Genomic DNA, 15985 nt, shown 5'->3' on the forward strand with positions numbered 1-15985 from the left:
GTGTGAGAGAGTGCGGTGGGGGCCTCCATCAGACGGCTGCGCATGTTGTGGTCATCTCACTCCAGTGATGGACCCTGGAGGGACCCCAGAGAGCTGAGTCCAGCCGGTGCTCGCCGTGTCCTTCCCGGTTGTGGCACTGAGCACTCGCTCTGCTTCCAGGCCTTTCTGACAGAAACACGTGGGTGAGCCACGTCATCATCGTCAGCACCCCCCACCCCCACCCCAGGTCTCATTTGGAGCACAGAATCCGCAAAGCTCCCAGATCGGGTGGCTTCTTTTAGGATAATAACCCTAAATGCAGTCAGAAGAACAGCTGACTTACCATGTGCCAGGCACTGAGTACATGCGCACAGAGTATATAAGTACTCTGCTTAGAGCAATCCTCACCACAGTCCCATAAATCAGCTCGGTGATTTTCCCATTTTTGTAGATGGGGAAACTGAGGCTCAAAGGGGGTTAAGAAATGTCCCGCAAGTCACAAGCATTGTGGACTTCCCTGAAGCCCTCTGGGCTGTGCATTTGATGGGATGAACCAGGGACAGTGTATGGAATCCCCTTGGCGAGGCGTCGACCACCCAGGGTGGAGGGTGCCAGGCGGCTGAGGTGGGAGACAAGGGGTGGAAGGAGGGAGGTGGGGCTGGTGGATCGGGCAGCCCCAGTCAGTGTGGGAGTCCTGGGAGGGAGGCTGGGGTACCTGGGTCGGAATACCACAGCTTACATTCTCTTGCTGTGGGACCTTGGCTGGTCCATCTCCACTTTCTGCCTTTAGTTTTCCCTCCAGAACAATGGCTGGGGGACCAGCGGTCGCCATTCATGGTGCTGCCGCTCCGTGATAGCTTAGCACTTGCCATGGATTGGTGGGTTAATCTTTATAAGATCTCTCATGAGTAGGTACCTCTAGTCTTTCAATTTTACATAGAAGGAAAGCAAGGCGCTTGGGAGGTGAGGTGTCTTGCTCTGGGTCTGCGGTAACACTGGCCTTGAACCTGGAGCCGGTCTGACACCTGGGCCTTTAACCTCTGGGCTAAATGTGGAGCCCTGGGCTTCCTACTGGCTGGATGAGCTCTGGATTCCCAGGGGTCTTCTCTATTGCTAGGATCAAGCAGTGAAGGAAGTCTCAAGGGTAGGGGTCCTTCGGGGGTGGACACAAACAGGTCACCTAAGTCACAAGCTGGACTCCTGGGCTCCCCTTATCACTTCGATGTCCGTTCTGCAGCCTCCTTCCTTCTCTTGGACCCCGGGCACCTGGTTCCCCCACCAGCCTTCCCCTGGGTGTCTCAGACCCAGCTTCTCGCTGCTCTGGTCCGGGGCAGGGCTCACCCAAGGGAGAAAAGGATGTAGCTCTGCGCTGCCCTTGCACTTAAGGAGGCAGGTGGCCTCCTCCTGCTCAGCTCACACGTGTGCATCATCTCCACCGTATCTGTTGGGACGTGATTCTAGGCAGTCTCTGTTCGTCTCCTGAATAGCTTTGGTTCTGGGCCACATTTTTGAAGACTTTTGCAGAGCAGATGGCCCTGGAAGGTATTGACTGTACCTCTCTCCAGGGCAGGGGCGTTTGCTAACACCTCCCTTAGAAGACGGGCATTTCCTAAGCGTGGGGCTCCTCAGCTGTGACACCAACCCACCGTGGGCCCAGCAGCCTCCAACTTGGCCCCGTGAGACTCGGCGTGAGGGAACGAGAAGCTCACTCAGCCCGTCACACCATGAACAACAGAGTCTTTGGTCTCTGACCCGGGCGTTTGACCCTCCAGGAAAGAGGGTGAGCCTACAAGGAGGGCCACATCTCAGACCTTTGTGACTCTTTACGGTTCTGGTGATGAGAGTGGGTGCTACAGAGACGTGGCTTTCTGGGAGAGGGAAAAGCGAGAGCCCCGTGGGGGCCATGACAAGGGATGCAACACCCCATGGATACCGCTCCCCTCGGTGGCGGCGGAGGGCTGAGGAGAAAGGGTCCCTCCTTGTCCTTCTGAGGCTGTGGGGCTGGAGGTCAGAGGGGGAGCAAGCAGCCTGAGTGTCTCCTTGCTGTCGCTCACGCTCCTATAGTGAGGTGGAGGAGGAAGGACCGACGAGTCCCCGGAACTGGCAGCTGATGGCTCTGGGAGAATCCAGTCTGACCCAGGCTGTCACAGGGCTGCTCGACCCCCAAGCTCATGAGGGGCAGCAACTCCTGACATGTCTCCTGGTGACCGATAAACCCATGTAGACTTGGAGCTAATCTGTGGCTTGTGTTTGGCTTTCTGGGCCATTTCCCTTCTGATAGGGGTGTCCCTTCGAAAGCCACTCACCAGGGACTGATGGAGGGCCCAGCCTTCTGCGTCTCCCTGGCGCTCAGGGCTCAGTGGTGAGCTTTGAGATCACAGGGTCTGGCTGCCTCCCGGGAGGGCTCATCTCTTAGCTGCTGTGCTCTCTAGGCCACGGGGCTGGAGACGTACGTGGACCTCTTAAAACATTCGGCGGAGGTCAGTTGCGGCCGGGTGGGAGGAAGCTTTCTCTGGGCCAGCTGGAGGGGACTCGGGAGAGCACCCAGCTTGTAACATGCAATCTATGGCCCTTTTTTTAGCCCGCTCCGGATCTGGGTCTTCACCCTGTGCTTTAAATGCCCCATGCACTTTGCTCTCTCCACGACCCGGTCTTCCCACAGCTCTTGGCACCCCCTCTGCCCAAGGCTGGGCTCCGCTGGCCCGAAGTAGCTCTTTGGTGGCTGGGAGGGATTTCTGACCTGGTTCCCACCCCACAAACCTCCCAACTCCTCAGCCCTGGCTTGGCTAATTGATCTGGAGGCCTTGCCAAAAATCACCTCCGGGAGGCCTGTAGAGCATAAATGCGGGGGCAGGTGGAGGGCCCGCTGGCCTCAGCTGCCCGAAGTTATAAAAAGAACAGAAGTGCCTGTGTCGGGTGGGTGAGTAATGGTGACCGCAAGTTCTCATCGTCAGCTGTTGGGCGAGATGAGGTGTTTCAAGCCTCCTTCAGTTCCCAAGGCCTGAGTGTCTCTGGAGGCTTCTGCCGTTTTTCACCTCGCAGCCTTCATGGGGAGGGGTTCAAACCATCCGAAGTATAACAGCCCTCTGCAGAGTGTGCTCACCCAGTGTGGAGGACTAAAGGAAGGGACTTCGATGCTGTGCAATTCAGCATGCTTTTATTGAGCACCTACTGTGTGCCAAGTCTTGGCAAGAGGGCACCCAAGCCCTGCCCTTAAGAAAATTGATAAGAGGGGTGCCTGGGGGCTCAGTCATTAAGGGTCTGCCTTCGGCTCAGGTCATGGTCCCAGGGTCCTGGGATGGGGCCCCACATTGGGCTCTCTGCTCACCAGGAAGCCTGCTTCTCCTTCTCCTACTCCCCCTGCTTGTGTTCCCTCTGTTACTGTGTCTCTCTCTGTCAAATAAATAAATAAAATCTTTTTAAAAATTTGATAAGAAATGCTTCACCAAGAAGTATGTGTCATAATGGGTTTAGGGAGGAGGTGTGTGCTGACAAAGGATCTGGAGGAGGAGTCATAGCTTGCCAGGAGGAGGTGGGGGAAAAGGCATCCCAGCTCAGGAAAGAGCCTGTGTGCAAAGCCCTGGGGGCTGAGTCATGGCGGGAGGGTTGGGGGAGCTCAGAGGCTCATCCATGTGTTTACAGTGCAGGGCTAGAAGGCACTGCCCAGAGCTCCCCAGCCCATTAACAGCAGAGTCGTGACCAGACCCCAACCTCCCGACTTCCCATCTGAGGTTTTCCTCTTGCCAGCAAATACTAGTCATCGTCCAGAAGATCACTTTCGGCCCTGGAATCAAAAGCAGGCATACCTCCAGGTCACCTGAACTGAGTTCAAAATTTATACACAGAGAGCAGAGCTGGAGGAGGGGACGTTTTCTGGGACCTGGGCAGTGCTTTCCACAGTAACCAGTACACAGTTGGTGCTCAATAAAGGCCTCTTCCTCTTTGGGGGGACACAGAGGACAACTATTGACTCATGACGATTTTGAAGCTAGGGCTTGTGAAAGCTCTGTGCCAATGGAAGGTGGGAATTCCGTAGGCAAAGTGTGGGTGCCCGTGTGCCCCCTCCACCCTGTCCCCGTTTGAAAGAGGGTGGGTCATCCTGGAAATGAGCAAATGTACCTTCACCTCCAATCTTTGAGTGGCAGACGGCGATGCCTTTCAGTCTGAATGCTCAGAGCATTCAGTTTTAAGGGCTAAGGAGGAAGCAAATTGCCAATAATATTTTGGCTCCTCTGCCCCAGCTCTTAATGGACTTCCAGATATATGGCTGGGCTTCTCCATCCTTGATGGGAGACAGGTATTTCTAGTCTCCTTTTCCAGATTTAAAAGCCAGCTCCAAGACGAGCCATAGACCAGAGCCATCTATTGGAGCAAAGGTGGCTTTGGGTGAAGAGGAAAAAGGTGCTACCCTGTGGTGTCATTCCAGAAGCTCAGTTTCATGATTAGAATGCCACCCTGCTGTGACGCCGAGCTCACCCATGACGCTGAGAATACAGACATACAGGAGTATTCCGTCTCCCTGAAATCTGTCAGATGTATATCCAGATAGATATCTTTATATTTTACATTGATATATAATTTAATAACTCTATAATATATAATTTTTTTATTAAATATGTAATAAATTATGTAGTTTATACATCATGATATAAGTATATACTTTATAGTATGTAATATATAATGTGTACATTGTACATTATTTTTTACTTTTAATTTTTTATTTAAATGCTAATTAACATACAGTGGATTATTAGGCTCAGAGGTAGAGTTCAGTGATTCATCAGTCATATATAACACCCAGTGCCCATTACATCCCGTGCCCTCCTTAATGCCGTCACTGAGTTACCCCATCCCACCACCCCTCTGCTCCAGAAACCCTGTTTGTTCATAAATTGTACATTAAAATAGAGATTATATAATACAAAATACAAAGATATTTCTATTAAAAAATATATATATTTGACATGTTTTGAAAAGACAAAATACTATTATAAGCACCCCTTATGCTGTATCCTAACGCCTTCACTCCCTGGGCTCTAATCACCCCAGTGAACAGCCATGATTGATTCATGCCTCAGTGTGAGTGGGGAATCTGGTAGCATTTTCTTTCTCAAGCCTAACGCTGATCCCAGCCCCTCAAAGAAGCTTCCAGGGGTTGCTGAGAGCGTTCTGGATGGACAAGATCCCTTAACAGGGCTTTTCAGCCCCTGAGAGGTAGGATCCTGCCCCACTCGCCCCACTGGCTCTTGGGCACCTACCCCGACTGCGCAAACGTGGGTCTGGCATCCCTTCTCCGGGCTCTCACAGCACCTGTGCCTCCTCCCTTCCCAGGCACACCCCTGCTGAGCTCAGGGGGTGTGCCATAGCCCCCTCTGGATCACTGGTGTCAGGCACGGAACAAGGAGAGGGGCCGTGCCAAGGGTTTGTGAGATGCTGACTGGGAGTTGGTAGACGGAGCAAGGAGAATCTGTGTCCTGGGGGCGTAGGGGCACCCTGACTGGTTAAAGCCAGCTGAGGGAAACTCACACCACTCCGGCATTTTGCCGAGTTGGCCCATTTTGGAAGGTTGGGCTCATCATCCTTGGTTTCCGTCCTAACCATTCACTCCCCTCCCTCCTTCCTGATTAGAAACCCAATTTCTTTCATTCCGTGAGCAGCCATGTGCTTCTTAGGAGGGCCTCAGCCCTCATCAGGGACTGGCTGTGGGGAATTCTGGGTATGGGGACTTGAGAGGCTACAGTGCTGTAGGCAGGCTCTGGAAGCTTCTACCTGGCTCCTCAAAGGGGACACCAGAAAATGCGGAATTCTGTGGGAGAAAAGTCCTCCTTTCTTCAACCTAAAAAATGGAGAGGAGAAAAAGAAAGACAAGGGAAATTGTTTAGATTCAGGGTCATTAAACCTTTTCTGTAAAGGCCAAGTAATAAATATTTCAGTCTTGATGGCTCATCCTGGCACTGTGGAAATGACTCCCACTCTGCTTTGCAGCATGAGATGAAGCCGAGAAAGTGTAAAGGTGGTAGGTCCTGTGTACAGAAGCAGGCCGTGGGCTGGGTTTGGCCCCACGTGTCCGCCCATGCGTGGTCTAGATTAAAGGAGTCTTCTGAGACATACCAGCCAAACGCATTGCGTGGATGTTGTTTGGACTCCGATTTGAACAAACCAAATCTTCAAAACAAAACTAAAGAAAATAAATTTCTGTGACCTAGAAATTCAAATTATGAGCGGATATAAGAAGATTTTAAGGAATTGTGAATAATTTTGTTAGATGTGACAAAGAAATGTCTTTTGGTTGTTGACGTTGTTTTCTTTTTTTTCTTTGAAGAAGAGAGAGTCTTTATCTATCAGCTACTGATACGAAATGGGAGATGATGTCTGAGATTTGCTTTAAAATAACCCAGGATGTATTGAGGGGAGGGGCAACGATGAAGTAAGACCCATCTTGGGCTAATAATGATAGAAGCTGGGTTGTGGGAAAATGCAGAAGGTGTTGGGTGGGTGGGTAGTGGCTTCATACTACTCTGTCTTCTTTTGTGTATGTTTGAAAATTTGTGTAATAGAATTCTTAAAAAGAGGGGACAAGGAAGAACTCTCTTTTCCATTGCCTTGGTCACCATTGCGTTTAGTGAACATGTGCTTTAGGCTGGCACTAATGCAGCCATTTTGTGACTAAGAGGGGGACAAGCCTGAGGACTAGACTAACCACAAACATGGCAGAGTGGAAGGAGGAAAGATATGGGTTGCCGGATAATTCTGCTGGGCTTCCAAATTAACCAGGCAGGCAGAGGCGTGTTTCAGTATTCCATATTATGTGGAGTAATAAATTAAGTCATATTTATTTATTTATTTGGTTACGTGTAACACACCTCACTGGAGAAAGGACCAGAATGGAGGCCTGGCCCATCTTTGCTGCAGGATGTCACCATGATTTGAAGAAAGGCTTGTGAGCAGTGAGTCCTTGCCAAATCTCTCTGAGACTTTCTATTCACAACCAAGGGACTCCCGGAAATAGGAGAGGGTCTCTGCTTTCTGCCTGCCTCTCTTGAGCCCCAGGGGGCCAATGCCAGGACCTGCACTGGATTTTGGTTTGCAATTATAAACTTACAGTTTCTGGAAAGGAAATGGCAGACACGAATTCCTGAAGGACAGCTGGCCTTTCTGGCATCCCTCCTTACAAGGATATGGAGACCTCCTCTCCCTGAACCCCTCAACATGCAGTAACCACAACCATATAGTGTCTATATACAGGGCACAAACAGCATTGTTTCTAACTGATCTCATGGTTCAGCCGGTCTCGGGGGTGTCAGCTGTTCCATAACGTATGACAAATCACTGTGGTTAACTTAACCCGTCCGGGTCTCCTAGATACAGTCACTAGACAATTGCCAAGAAATGTGCAAAGGGAATGCTGGGGGGAGGGGTGGGGGTTGGAGAAGGGTGATGTGGAGAAGGACTACGAGGCATCGTTTCTGGTTGTTCTAGATGCATCTGGAACTCTGTCCAGACCCAGACTTCAGATATAGCTCAAGGCCAGGCTTGAGGGACTGGCCTAGGAGGTGAGCGTGGTAACCCTGAATGAGAAGCGGGTCACAGATCCTCAGTGAGCTTGTTCTCATCCTAATTTGGCCCTCGTTTGCAAGTCTTTGCTTAGAATAGTGATTCTTACATTTGAGCATGGTTAGAATCCTCGGAAGGTTTGCTAAAGCCTGGTTGCTGGGCCCCGCCCCCCTGAGATTCTTGTTGAACAGGTCTGGGGAGGGGCCTGAGAATTCAAATTGATAGCAAATACCTAAGTGATACTGCTTCTGCTGGTCCACGGGACCCTGATTAAAAACTACTGACCTGGAACTTCTTAGTGGGACTGTGGGTCTCAGATATCAGGAAGAAGAGCTCCAAACCTTTCTTCTTCCCTTAGGAATGAGATTAAAACCAATGATGAGTAGCCAAAGGGCCGAGGTCCTGGGCGGGAGGGACAAACAGGGTGATGCTCTAGGATCATCTGACCAGGAGCTGGGAGTCTTGGGCTGTTATCCTGCCCATGAACCAGCCCACTGTGTGGCCTTGGGGAAGTCGCCTCTGTTTTCTGGGCCTCAGTTTACCCTGTGTAGAAAACGAGCAGAGAGCACTCTTCTGTGTGCCTCCTAGTTTTCACAACAGAAAGAGTTTTAAAAAGAAAAAAGGAAGACAAGCTGACCCACGTGACCTCTCAGGGAAGCCTGTGGGCTTTGGCTTGGACCCAGGTCTTCTACTAAACTTGTCAGGAACCCCTTCCTTTCTGGAATCACTGTAGCCCTCACTGGTGACTCTGCTCCAAGGTGGGTTTTGCCCACCTTGGCCTGTGGAGGGGTTTCTGGTGCCGGAAGTGGAGGATATTTTATTGAACACCTACTATCTCTTTCCCATCTTACTTGGTTTTCAGGCGTTCTCATTCACCTGTCGTGTCTTCCAGTTGGCTGCTGACTGCACGCCGTGCCAGCTGTTTGCATTTCCCCCTCCTCTGCCGGGGTCTTAGACAGAAGGAGCGTTGGATAAAAGCTGGAGGGCTATCAGCAGGAGAAACATCCAAGCCGTACTCTACTGGGCAAGGATCCCAAGGTAAGAGACAGGGAACCCAGAACTTGCCTTCCTAGGAACGTCCCCAGCTGATGCCTATAGATTTTTTTGCTTTGGCCCTGTGGACCTCTAGAAATGGGGCCTGCCCCTCAGCCATTTCCTCTACCTTCCGCCCAGACTCTGAATTATGCTCTCCTGTCCTCTCTTCCTAACAAAGGCTTCCTCAGTAGAAAAGAGCTTGGACATACAATACTTGCCAACAAAAGCAACCGTTGTAGCCCCAGGGAAGGGGGTGGGGGTAGAGAACCAGGGTGAGGTTTTGCTCTCTGTTTGCCAGGACGGACTCCGGGGAAGGCCCCAGCCCATTGCTCATGAGTCAGGCTGCTGGGGTCCCTCTTGACTTCCCAAGTTTAAGGCATGAAGAATGGGGTGGGGTTCAGGGAGGGGGCTAGGCGAGCTTTTGGGATGGCAAGGGGGAAAATCAGCGATCACTTTTCCGTCTCCACAAGGCCCCCACTCTTCAGCTGGGAAAACTGAGACCCTGAGAAGGGAGGTCATTTTATCCTGAGGTCATTTAGTGGATTTGTGGAGGGCCAGATGGAGACAGTTCCAGCCTGATCATCTCACAGCCTCTCCTCCAAGTTCCCACTGACACACACACACACACACACACACACACACACACACACTCAAACCCCTCACATTCTTGCTCCATCTGCCCTCACACACAAAACCACAGTCTGGCTCTTGACTTCACAGCTCTTAAAGAACCAGAAAGAGGAGAAAAAGGAACTCTCTTTTGCCTGAACTTCATATAGATCAGTTTGGTGGTGCCATTTTCAAATAACTGGATGGTCTTGGTGTTACTTGGAACAGAATACACTCTGCATTTTCACAGGACCTCAGAGGTCACCTGCGAGCCCTGTGAGCCTCCTGGTTTCTTCCCTTTGACAGATGAGGTACTGCAGCCCAAAAAGAAAGAGACGTGCCCTTGGTCACACAGACTATACTTGGCAAAGCTCAGCCTAGGTTAGTCTACTGAACCCCGGTCTTGTCTCTTTTTCCAGCTCAGTACCAGACTCTGGATTCTGATCCCAGCTCTGCGGCAGACACGCTGTGTGACCCGGGACACTGCTTCAGCTCTCTGAACCTGCCTTCATGAATGCGCTGCCCCTCCAAAGCCTCCTCACTCTAGAAGCACTTCCTCTCAGGAGGCCCTGGGCCAAGGCCTGGGGCCACGGGGAGGAGGAATCCAGCTCTCTGCCCACAGGACAGGAGACTATTTGGAACCTAGCAAGGGTGCAGACCGGAAGGCCTCACATTGTCATAGGCGGAAGAGTGCAGGGAGCCAAGGCCTCTCTCTCAGGGGATCTAGAGTTTCCCAAGAGAAGTCTGGTTAGGGAATTTCCACCCACAAGCTGGTCTCCTTTTAAGAAGGCCCCACAACAAAATGTCTGGCCTCAAAAGTGGAAAGATTAGGGGTCTTTATACTCTTTATACAAAGATTCTTTATTCCACAGTTCCTTAAACACACACACACACACACACACACACACACACACACACACAACTCCTTTCTCCAATTCCCACCTCTGGCTTGCTTGAAATACAGTTCATTCGTAAACTGTTAGGAACACCTTTATACAGTCAAGCAGCCTCTGGGCTATTTGCCCTGACACTGCAAAACCAGCAATCCACTCTCATCCCTGACTCTTGGTTTTGCCCACCTTGGCCTGTGGAGGGGGTTATTGGTGCAGGAAGTGGAGGATATTTTATTGAACACCTACTATGTGCTACTGTTCACACTCCAAGGGAGGCTCAGTGCTGGGACTTCTATCAGGGCCGTCTGAGCATAAAGCCCGGGCTCTCTCTCTTCCCCTTTTTCAGCACCGTTTCTTGACTAGGACACAAGTTGCGCACTGCAACTGTGGGCACAGAGAGCTGTAGTCTGCGAAATGGGTAGATCCAAGGGGTCAAAGGTTAGTGTTGGCGTCAAGGTAATGAAGAGAGAAAGAAGGAGACACCCTCTCTTAGGGAGGAGAGTGCTCACTGTCTCCCCACCCAAACGTAGTTGGACATCCCCTTCGACCCTGTGGCTCTGGAGAGTGGGCCCTGTGGTCAAGTTAGGGGAGCCGAGGGGAGAAGGAAAGCGGCTACTCTGGGGGTAGCCCAGGCGCCTGGCTCCGCGTGGCACTTCCGATCTGCTGGGCCGCATGCCGCTGCTCTCCCCGGCCCCGCGCTCCGCCCCGGCCGCGCGGCGCCCCCAGTTCGACCCGCGCCCGGCCCCGCCCCGCCCCGCCAGCGTGCCCACCCCCGGCCCGGCCCGTCCCGCCGCCCCCTTGGCCCGCTCCTGCCGCGTCCGGGAGCGTCACGGCGCGGGCGGACAGAGCTGCTCGCTGCAGTTTGGCACGGCGGGTGCTGGCGCGTCGGCCGCTCCGCTCCCCCGCCGGCAGCCTCGGGCGCGTGGAGCCAGCGGTCCAGGCAGTGCCGCGGGGGGCCGGGAGCGGGCCGGCGGCGGCGGCGGAGCAGGCAGAGGCCGGCTGGCCCGCGCTGGGCAGTCCGGGGCGCGCTCCAGCCTCGCCGGCAGTCGGGAGCTGGGGGCTCGGGCCCCCTCCGGCCCGCGTCCGCGCGGCCACATGGCTCGGCTCCGCGCGCTGCTGACCTGCCTGCTGCCCCTGCACTATGCGCTCTGCGCCTCCGCGGGCAGCCGGACCCCAGGTGCGTGCAGGTCGGGCGCGCGGGGGCGCGAGGGGTCCCGGGTGCCCGAGAGTCGGGCTGGTGCCTGGGGACCGGAGGAGCCCGGGCAGCATTCGAGCGAGTGGGAGTGGGAGGCGGTGCGCGCCCGGGGCTTGAGCTCATTTCTTCCCCTAGGTCCCCAGCGCTGACCCGCGATTGCTCTTCTTTTCTGGCACAAGAGGCAGAGAGAGACCCTGGGAGAGGTTTTAGGAATTTGGAGTCTCTTCTTCGGGGGTGTATATTGGTCTTTGTCTCTGTATTTTACAGTGTATTTCTCTAGTTTTCATCCCCCCACCCACACACACAATTGGTCTGTGTCTGTCCTGTGTGTCTTTCACTTCAGTGTCTTCTCCCTCTCCAACTTGTGTGCATGTGTCTGTCTCATCCTTATGGAATTAGGCTGGCAGGTGGTCGCCCCACCCGCCAGGGAGCACCTGGCACTCACACTCCTGCTTGGAAACACACGCCCAGCCCTCTCCTTCAGCATTCTCGGGCTCTGTGCAGACACCCTCCTTCTCACACACAGACCAAACATCCTGCACCCTCACCTGCTGTGGCTCTGAGCGTGGGGAAGGGGCTCTGGTCATTTCCAGACAGGCTCCCTGCTTGTCTGTGAACTGAAGCGGGTTCTCTCTAGCAGAAATCTTGGGGGTCTTAATGGGTAAAACCAGAAGAGACTTCCCCCACTGGAAGTGCCTTAGGCATGGGAGGTTTCAGGAGACCTCGTTTTCTAGGCTTCATCAGTAGTGTGAAGGGGCCCAGGGAGGCAAGAGATAGAGAGCCATGTGGAAATGAAAATCCCTCCAGACTCCAGTCCTGAATCACCAAGCCTGGAAGCCAGCGAGCTGTCATTCCTGCTGGGCCTGGCTGGGCTCGGGGAGAGCTGTGCGAGGACCTCGCTGCTGGCATGCAGCCTAGAGCGTGGGGCCATGACCTCACACTTAATTCAGTCCGAGTGGGCAGGTCACCCCATGCGTCTCCTTTTATTTTTGAAGATCTATATTTACCGGGCTTGGTGCTGGGCCATGTAGAAATCTCAGCAGCCTCTGTTGACTTTAAAAAGTTTTCTTTCTAAACTTGGAAAAATATAGAACCTGTATTCCCTCCCTTCCCTCTCCAGCTCCTCCTTTCCCCCTGACACGTGCCCAGGATCCCCTGGGTTTCTAGGTGTGTTTGTTTTGCCAGCTGTGTTCAGAGAGCTTGGCGAGGAGGAGGGGCCTACCCCAGGCTGGGCCGGTGACTTCAGTGCAGGGGGTGGGGGGAGTTGGGGCAGATCCTGCCATCCCTCACTTTGCCCTGGCGGCTTTCGGGGAATCTCAGCCCATTCCTCGGCAGTGCCCCAAATTGGAAGGCTCGTTGCTAGAGTGACAGACAGGACTCTGGCATCATTCTTTTCTTCTGTTAAGTTTAACAGGGCCTTGGGGACTACAGGAGCAAGTTAAGTCCACAGAGTACTTGAACGCTGCGCAGTCCAAGTGCAGAGATCCAGAGGCTCAGGAAGCCCTGGATGAGTCTTGGATGAACTTGGACTAAGGGGTCCCTCCAAGTGACGCTCAGGGTTGCAGTGGGATTGCCGGTCTCCCTTTACCTTTGCACAGAATACGTTTATATAACTCTGTTTGTTCCAGCAGAAATGCGTCTCTCTGGAAAGCTCCGTGACTATGGTGTGACAGTGCCATGCAGCACAGATTTTCGGGGACGCTTCCTCTCCCACGTGCTGTCTGGGCCAGCAGCAGCCTCCGCCGGGAGCACCGTAGCGGAGGGGCCCCCTGCACCACAGTCACACTCTGGTCCCCTCCGGGTGGCCCGCAGCCTCCCACGCCCAGAAGGAGCCACTCTGCAGCCTGGCCGGGTGGGGCGCCCCTCCCTCTACTTCAATGTCACGGTTTTTGGGGAGGAACTGCATCTGCGCCTGCAGCCCAACCAACGGCTGGTGGTGCCCGGAGCCTCGGTGGAGTGGCAGGAGGATTTTCGGGAGCTCTTCCGACAGCCCCTGCGGCGGGAGTGTGTCTACACTGGGGATGTCATGGGCATGCCTGGGGCTGCTGTTGCCATCAGCAACTGCGATGGATTGGTAAGGACAAGCCTTTCATCAAGCCACTTTTTGCCCCTGACCCAGGCCATCTGAGCCTGACACTGTTTCCTCCTTGGCTCCTCTGTGTTTGGGACTCCTATGGGCACAGTGTATGGTTTGGGCCATGTCCCGGGCTTCCCTGCCTTCAGAGAACTCTGCATTTGCCCCGCTGGCCGCCAGGTTGCCGCTCTAGTGGGTGTGCAAGGCCTGGTGTGGATGGTGTCTTGTTCATTCCCTCATGGTCCGTGGATACACGGGATGCCAGCTTGCCTAGCCCAGACATGTGCAGGGGTGAGGAAGGCAGGCTTGGCTGGGATTGAGTCCTGGCTGGGCCACTCACCTTCTCTGCGCTACTTTCCCTTATACGTGAAGTGAGGGTTTATTCATAATGCACATATTTACCGTGTGTGTCCCTTGTGCCCAGCACCGTTCAGGCTCCGGGGGGTACGTCAGGGCCTGGGGCACATGTGGTCCTTACCCTCACAGAGCGGACGTGGTAGCAATGATGATGGGATCTCCCTTACCTGGCAGCATGGTTGGGGGTCAGCACCCACCTGGCATGGGGTCAAGGCTCTGGCAACATTAGCGGCTGTTAGGATTCTTACTGTTAGGTCCTCACTCATCCCCTGATGTCTTTGGTCCTAAAGTCTGTCTGCTCTTTCCCAGGGCCCTGCTCTGGGAGCTCCCTTTCTCAGGACCTATTCCCTCCTCCCAGGCTTGGAAGGCCCTGCTAGTTGGCTCACTATGGCAAACCAGAAAGCCACAGGTGGCTCCTGTCTGAGGCTTGACTCGTGTTGAGGTTCAAGTCCATCCGCAGGCCCAGGGCCCTGGTGGAGGTTCTTTCTGTGGCCTCTGCGTTGTCAGGTAGGAGCTGATGTGTCCCAGGAAAGGACCCCCTTGCTTAGCCCTTTCACTTGAAGTGAGGGATGAGTCAGATTTGGGGGGATGGGAAAGGGGGTGTTTCTTCCCTAGCAGGGCTGAGAGCACCCCTCACACTCCTTCCCTTGCGAAGCGTCATCCTGCTGATTGTCACATGACCTGTGTTTGGGCTGGTGCGTCTCGATCTTTCTTTTTCATTATCAGCCCCCTTCAAGTGTCTTTTTAGCCATTTTTTCCTCCAGATCCCCTCTTGAAATTTTAAGACCACAGATGGACTGCACATCTGTTTGTAAATTGTATGTGTATCTGTGCGTCATATATATATATATATATATATATATATATATATATATATATATAAAGAATACATTTTCTGCCTTCCAAAGAATGAGTTTTTGTCCACATTGGAGGTGATGGCGCCCTCCCCGCCCCCCCACCGGAGAGGCATGGTCTGGGCAGTGGTTGGCTCTCACGGTTGAGCGTATGCTGGAATCACCTTGCATATAAGGGTTCTGTGAGGCCGACTTTGAGAAGCCCAGGTTGTGAGCACGCTGCAGAAGGCTGAGGCCTTGTCCTGGGCAAGCCTTGGCTGCCACCCACCCTGGACCAGCAGGTTTATGCAGCAGAAGCCCGTTGGCCAGAGCTGTGCAGTGGCCACAGTTTGGCTTGAAAATCCGAAGGGATGCTTGCGGTCGCCCAGGGACGCAGTGTCTTTGCAAACGGAGAGACGGAACATGCTAGAGCAGACCGGTGGTTTGACTGCATTGCATGACCCCTACAGCCCTCGGCTGCGGAGGCTGCTGGCCGTCTTGGGACTGGGCTGTGTCTCCCACTTCTTTCGCTACCCCTGTTAAAGTACCCTGGGCCTGACAGAGGTGTCAGTGGGTGATTAACACTGTCCCTGAGTAACTGTCCATGGTCTTTGCTTGCCACTGGGGCACCGCTTCTGCTGTTGGCTGTAGCCAGTCCCCGGCCACAGCCCAGCACAGAGTCCTCCCCAGGGCAGAGATTTCCGTGTTTCCAGCCCATTCCAGAAAGCTACCCTGAGTCCCCTGAGAGCAAGGGGCTCTTTGCAGTGACCTAGCTGAGCCACCTTTGGACGCCAAGGCCACAGGGTGGCATCTCTGATAAGATTTAACTCTGCAGCTGTATGTGGTCTTTGGCTCTTAATTCCATCCTCCTTGGCATTGCACGTCCCGAAGTCATTCCTTCCAAAAAATGATGCACACATAGAATGTCTCTATGCACACATAGAGACACACAGAATAGTAGCAGCCGGGAGTCCTTCCTGCAGCCCCGACCGGATGCCCGCGTTTGTTAACCTCGCTCATTGTGTAGCCGAGGAAACAGCCTTAGCGGGGAGAGCTGACGATCATGCAGACAGCTTCTGTTCACACAGGACGGAAGAGTTGATAGAGCCCTTCAGTCGTGTGTGTGTGTGTGTGTGTGTGTGTGTGTGGTGTGTATGGGATGTTGTCATCACCCACCCTGCTTTGCAGAGAGTCCCATCCCTGCCCTCAAGGAACTTGGGTGCCAAGCAGGAGAAACCTCTCTAGTGGTTTCAGCATTCTTTTGTTGGTTTTCCAGAGCCCCGAGGGGACAATACTCAGTCGGTGGGAGTGACTGTTGTCTTTGGTGCTGGAGAAGATGATATCGGAACTGGGCCTTGAAGGATGAGTAGAAGTTTGCTGGGGCCAAAGGAGGGTTGGGAGGGCATTCTGGGCAGAGGGAAGAGTGAGTGACGGCACTGGATGGATCTGGGGAGGG

The 15985-nt window shown here is 53.6% G+C and overlaps 1 protein-coding gene across 1 annotated transcript in view; it reads left to right on the forward strand.

The window, feature by feature from the left end:
• The first annotated feature begins 10999 nt into the window (after positions 1 to 10999).
• LOC111145385 (ADAM metallopeptidase with thrombospondin type 1 motif 14) overlaps positions 11000 to 15985 on the forward strand; it is a 72832-nt gene continuing 67846 nt past the window's right edge. The window contains exons 1-2 of the mRNA XM_022500254.1: positions 11000 to 11247; positions 12897 to 13339. Of these exons, the coding sequence (XP_022355962.1) occupies positions 11166 to 11247; positions 12897 to 13339 (525 nt within the window). The 5' untranslated portion in view covers positions 11000 to 11165. The remainder of the gene's footprint in view (positions 11248 to 12896; positions 13340 to 15985) is intronic.

This window comes from Enhydra lutris, unplaced genomic scaffold (genome assembly GCF_002288905.1).
Source record: "Enhydra lutris kenyoni isolate GAN:26980312 unplaced genomic scaffold, ASM228890v2 scaffoldscaffold12, whole genome shotgun sequence".
Classification (NCBI taxonomy): Eukaryota; Metazoa; Chordata; class Mammalia; order Carnivora; family Mustelidae; genus Enhydra; species Enhydra lutris.